The 6,433-nt window shown below is 34.8% G+C and overlaps 1 protein-coding gene across 1 annotated transcript in view; it reads right to left on the bottom strand.

The window, feature by feature from the left end:
- The window catches only part of LOC107746267 (guanine nucleotide exchange factor DBS-like), a 70,442-nt gene that overhangs the window by 18,547 nt on the left and 45,462 nt on the right, over positions 1-6,433 (bottom strand). Inside the window, exons 5-10 of the mRNA XM_016560399.1 lie at positions 6,052-6,171; positions 5,817-5,933; positions 4,028-4,177; positions 2,192-2,233; positions 1,414-1,593; positions 537-656 (exon numbers count right to left, since the gene is read on the bottom strand). Coding sequence (XP_016415885.1) covers positions 537-656; positions 1,414-1,593; positions 2,192-2,233; positions 4,028-4,177; positions 5,817-5,933; positions 6,052-6,171 — 729 coding nt within the window. The remainder of the gene's footprint in view (positions 1-536; positions 657-1,413; positions 1,594-2,191; positions 2,234-4,027; positions 4,178-5,816; positions 5,934-6,051; positions 6,172-6,433) is intronic.

Here is a 6,433-nt window from a genome sequence, read left to right as displayed (position 1 = left end):
ATATATTTATTTATTTATTTATATATATATATATATATATATATACATACATACACACACACCATTTTTTTTTTGGATTTTTTTATTTAATTGGTTAATCTTATATACTGTATATGAAAAAATGAACTTGAAAACATTAAAGTTTGCCACCCAGAACTCCCACAGTCTGGTGTCAGCAGAATGACTCCAGTATAGTGATGGGTGATTTATCACATTGGGTAAAACTCCCCCCTTCTCTCCGCAGGATGAGGACATGTGGGTGATTTCTGTAAGGGCCTCAAACTGCCGTGCTCAGCAATTTAATTATGGAATATGAGATTTACATGCTTTACAAGACCATATGCCTGTATCTGCACACGCTAGAACATTATAAGGGCAAATGAATGTTTGCTGGATGTAAACTGGATCCCTTCTAGAGGTATGTATTGACGGGCTTTTTGCAGTACTATGCTTTATCATTTAATTTTGTATCTGAATGATAAATGTTATAACGTCATTAAAACCATAAAGTCATGTGGCATCAAGTTAATACTTACACATGCTCTCTCTTCATGATTGGTCAGCTCTTTCAAGATATGTTCAACATGGGCAGGGCTAATTCCGATCTCTGAGAAGCCTGATAGTCTGTCATACACCATGTCTAAATGAGCTCTGACCTACAACACAGAGAAAAACAGCCATTACAAATACTGCTCATAGAGACCCTCACTCACACACACACACACAAATCTCTGCTGAATTCTACATCCAACATGCCACATGCACACACACACACACACTTAAAACTAACGATGCACAATATATCTTTATCAAAACCCCTGTTCAAAGATATTGGTTATAAATTGGCAATTACAATTTAGAATTACAACTGATTTTAAATAGAACATTCATTTTTTTTATAATTTCAATATTTTTAATTGTATAATTAAAATGAATAATTCTAATAATTTAATAATAATCTGTTTATCCAATATTGTTAACTACAAGTAAAACCATAAAAAATTACACATTATTTTTAATTAACTTTTAACCATTCATTAACTAATCACCTATTAATCAACTACCTTTAATTGAAATAAAGCTGAAATAAAATATAAATATTGTTAATTTAAATAAGTTACCTTGGCAACTAACTGACATAAAATAAAAGTTTAAGTTCAAGTACTAAAATTACTAAAACAGAAATATAAATTATAAATGAATATAAAAAAAAAAGAATGACAAAAGCACATATCAAAATCACTAAAACCTGAACTACCTTTAAAATGAAAAACAAAAATATAAAGCCGGTTAAGCATATTAATAAATACTATAAAAGTACATGAATAATACTAAAATAACACTGGTTTATCTATGCATCCCTACTGAAAACATATTTAACAGATATTTAAGATGCACCAGTTAGTGTCTCACCTCCCTGAAGTTCTGCTCAAAATGCCGCAGTTGTAGACATTGCTCAAGCTTGGTTTGATGTTTATCCCAAAAATCATCAAATGCTGTTTCAGTCTCATCTAACTGACCAAGCAACCTAGAAACAGAGATGAAAACACTTCTTGAGTGAAAGAATACTTCACCCAACTCATCTACTTTCTTCTGTGGAACACAAAAAGAGAAGTTTAGAAGAATGTCCAAGCTGCTCTTTATCATACAGTGAAAGCTTACAAACTGCATAACATATCATAAAAGTAGTACAAATGATTTGTTTTGTCATCTGAAATGAAAGATAGCTTCTGAAGTAAAAAAAACCTGCCCGCTGTTACAGCTCTGAAATCTCATGCTGTATGTTTGACAGTACCCATAAATAAAAACCTCAAACAAATATAGCCACATCTACATAATAAAGGCTGACAGCAGGCGCCTGTGGACATTAACACACAGGCACGTATCCAGACCCCAGAACGCTGCGTCACCGAAAGGTCATGTGAGTAGAACTGGATTTCAATACGTTCCTGTTGGTTAATGCTCTTTATACGTGTGTGTGTGTGTGTGTGTGTGTGTAGATTTGCTGTATAATCTTGACCAGGTGAGTCATCTTGTTGTGCATGCAAAAACACAGCTGCCCTGGTAAGACCTTCGTTCATCTTCGGAACACAAATTAAGATATATTTGATGAATTCTGAGAGCTCTATGACCCTCCCATAACATAGCAAGAAGATCGGTAAAATAATCCATGTGATATCAGGGGTTCAACTGTAATTTGTGATCCCTGACAGAGAGCGATCCTCAAGTCCTCCTGCACGCGCACACACACATGCACACACGTATGCGCACACACACACACACACACACACACAGAGCGACATGAAATAAACTACTATTCAGCGCGAATGATAAACATGAATTATTTATGTAAACTTAAAGAGTTAGTTCACCCAAAATTGAAAATTCTGTCATTAATTACTCACCCTCATGTCGTTCCAAACCCGTAAGACCTTCGTTCATCTTCGGAACACAAATTAAGATATATTTGATGAATTCTGAGAGCTCTAGGACCCTCCCATAACATAGCAAGAAGATCGGTAAAATAATCCATGTGATATCAGGGGTTCAACTGTAATTTTACGAAGCTGCGAGGATACTTTTTGTAAGCAAAAGAAAAAAAAAAACGACTTTATTCAAAATCATCTCCTCCGCGTCACCCTAGCGCCATTTTGGAGAATATCCTCTGAAAGCAAACAGTGTATGCTGTTCTGTGTCAGCCGCACCGTTATTTTTTTTTCTTTTGCGCACAAAAAGTATCCTCGTAGCTTCGTAAAATTACGGTTGAACCCCTGATGTCACATGGACTGTTTTACCAATCTCCTTGCTGTGTTTCTGGACGTTGATCGTGTTAATTACATTGCTGTCTATGGAGGGTCATAGAGCTCTCAGATTCCATCAAAAATATCTTAATTTGTGTTCCAAAGATGAACAAAGGTCTTACGGGTTTGGAACGACATGAGGGTGAGTAATTACTGACAGAATTTTCATTTTTGGGTGAACTAACCCTATAAGGTTTGTTTATAGCTTATAGCCATGTGAATAATCCACGTAGTTGATCGTGTTAATTACATTGCTGTCTATGGGAGGGTCATAGAGCTCTCAGATTCCATCAAAAATATCTTAATTTGTGTTCCGAAGATGAACGAAGGTCTTACGGGTTTGGAACGACATGAGGGTGAGTAATTACTGACAGAATTTTCATTTTTGGGTGAACTAACCCTTTAAGGTTTGTTTATAGCTTATAGCCATGTGAATAATCCACGTTAAATTATTTATAATCTTACTGGACCCCTTATTAAGGACTAGGCCCTATACTGAAACATAGTACATTATATAATCTTTATGACACACCTGACTTTTTTTTTCGTATATCTAAACTGTGTAAAATGTATGTATATTATATATAATTATTTTGCATTATTGTATATAATTAAGATTTTTTTTTTACAGTGAAAACACTAATATTGTGAATGGTTTCCACAAATAGTATTAAGCAGCAAATACTTTTCATAACTGATAATAAGAACCAATTTTAATAATTGTGAGCATCAACAAATTAGAATGATTTCTGAAGGATCATGTGACACTAAAGAGTAATGGCTGCTGAAAATTCAGCTTTGACGTCACAGGAATACATTATATATAAAAAAAGTTAAAATAAAACCGTTATTTTAAGTTGTAATATTTCACAATTACTGCTTTTATGTGATCAAATAATATTTGATCAAATGCAAGAACAAAATCCCTCCCCCACTGTATTTATTCCAAACTTTTCACCAGTATACTGTATATTGCTCTAACAGCAATCAGTCTACTTCAAGTATTATTTTGCATCCTTTTTCTTCTTATATTATAATTCATTAAAAAATAGTAAAAAATAAATACACCAACAATAATAACTATAATAATTTGAACTCACTCAAATCAATATTTTATGCCCATTTATTTACTTATTTGCTAAGTTGCTGTATTTTAGCAGGATAATGTACAATCTAGTAAATTATTGTCTAGTATGCTGAAATGAAGTTTTACTGGGTTTTCTGACCTTCATTTTGTCCTTCTTATCCGTGTGGACGGTTAGAAGGTTGGACGTGGCCTCAACGTCATTGGGCAGCTCTGTCTCTGCCAGCTCAGTCCCAAAAGACTGGAGAGTCTGTGCTGTTTTCTTCACCATCAGAGCAAAACCTTCAATGGCCTACAGGCACAACACAAACCAAGAGACACATACACCACACCAATCACACAATAGCAAGAAACCCAAACACAATCACACTAATGGCTGAGTGTGCACCAAATAAAAAACATCCACATGCACTGCAAACAAGTGTGCTGTACTTAAAATACAGCAGTCACAGATCAATACAGACAAATCAATTTGTGATTACTTAAAAGCAAGTCCACAAATGGAACGAGAAGAAAGGCAATTAATTTGCTTGAGGTGAAGACTATCATCCTCCTGGAAGGCTTGCTTGTTTAATACCACATTATAATGATGAAGCACCAAGATTTAAGATATGTTTGGCATTTTATAGCATTCTATCATACTATTAAGTATTCAGTATGAATATAGTATTAATAAAATTTCCACTTTCACGAAGTAACTACATTTGAAAAATGAACAGAATTCACCGGTGGCATACTGCATATGCATATAAGTATATCCCATAATGCAACTTCTCCTTCCATTTTGTGAGTGATGAATCGGACAAAACGTGGGACAATATTAACTGTGCTTTTTAACTATGATCCAATAAAAATATATTTAATGAATCGAAGCCATATTACTATATTTGCACTACCATTCAAAAGTTTGGGGTCAATAATATTTGAAAGAAATTAAAACAGCAAAGACTTAAAGGATGCGTTAATTAGATCAATTAACGCATCTTTTAAAATGTTTTTAATGATTCAAAATGTTACAAAATACTTTTCAAATAAAACCTGTTTGAACTTTCTGTTCAAAGAATCCTGAAAAAATGTATCATGGTTTCCACAAAAAATATTAAGCAGCAAAACTGTCAACATTGATGATAATAAATGTTTCCTGAGAGGCAATATAGCATATTAGAATGATATATTACTATATTTGCACTACCATTCAAAAGTTTGGGGTCAATAATATTTGAAAGAAATTAAAACAGCAAAGACTTAAAGGATGCGTTAATTAGATCAATTAACGCATCTTTTAAAATGTTTTTAATGATTCAAAATGTTACAAAATACTTTTCAAATAAAACCTGTTTGAACTTTCTGTTCAAAGAATCCTGAAAAAATGTATCATGGTTTCCACAAAAAATATTAAGCAGCAAAACTGTCAACATTGATGATAATAAATGTTTCCTGAGAGGCAATATAGCATATTATAATGATTTCTGAAGGATCATGTGACAAGGAAGACTGGACTAATGATGCTGAAAATTCAGCTTTGCATCACAGGAATAAATTACATTTTAAAACCGATAAAAAAAACAAACAAAAAAAACATTATTTATATATTATTTAAAATTTAATATCTCATAACATTACTGCATTTCTTTTTTAAATAAATGCAAACTTGGTGACCTTTCAAAAACATTAAAAAACAAAACAAAACAAAAGTCTTACTGACCCCAAACTCCTGGTCTGTACAATTCCCTTATTATAATAACTGGGTATTAACCAATAACTGGGTATTATAATAACTGGCCGTATTAAGGAGTAACCATATATCACTCAGTATCTCAGTACGTTTATTCATTCGCTGTGTGCTTTACACATCAAACCAATCGTGTGCCCACTTTTCATTTCTGTGGTCCACCCATCATTACCATGGTTAAAAACAGGTGTGTACTCACGGTGCGGTGTGAAATCCATTTCTCGTGGCAGTACTCCTGTGTGCCGCCCAGTTCCTGAGTGAGCTGTGTGCGGTCGATGTAACTGTGGAGCTCAGTCACAGAGCTGAGCATGATCACCTACATGCAGTACATAATGTAGAGCACTTCTCTTATGTCAGTGTACTATACATCTCATTACGCTCTTCATTAACCACATGCCTCAGTGTGGGAGTTTGTGCCTTGTGTGTGTGCTTACCGGCACCTTCATTTTAAACTCATCCTTGTTTAACTTAAAAAAGATGTCTGAGATTGTCCGCTGGAAGAGTGCTGTGGGTCTCAGTACCAGCACCAGCTGCAGGTTGCCTGGGAAAGAGCCCTACAAAACACACAAACACACAGAACACTAAGAAAGACCTCCAACAGTTAAGCCAAATTAAATCTAACCCTGCTTCTTGAACATTGAAAGGACAGGAGAGGACAGGACAGGACAGGACAGGACAGGACAGGACAGGACAGGACAGGACAGGACAGGACAGGACAGGACAGGACAGGACAGGACAGGACAGGACAGGACAGGACAGGACAGGACAGGACAGGACAGGACAGGACAGGACAGGACAGGACAGGACAGGACAGGA

This window comes from Sinocyclocheilus rhinocerous, unplaced genomic scaffold (genome assembly GCF_001515625.1).
Source record: "Sinocyclocheilus rhinocerous isolate Xijiao unplaced genomic scaffold, SAMN03320098_v1.1 scaffold798, whole genome shotgun sequence".
Lineage (NCBI taxonomy): Eukaryota > Metazoa > Chordata > Actinopteri > Cypriniformes > Cyprinidae > Sinocyclocheilus > Sinocyclocheilus rhinocerous.
Note: the sequence above shows the minus strand (reverse complement) of the source record. Positions and strands in the feature narration are given on the sequence as shown.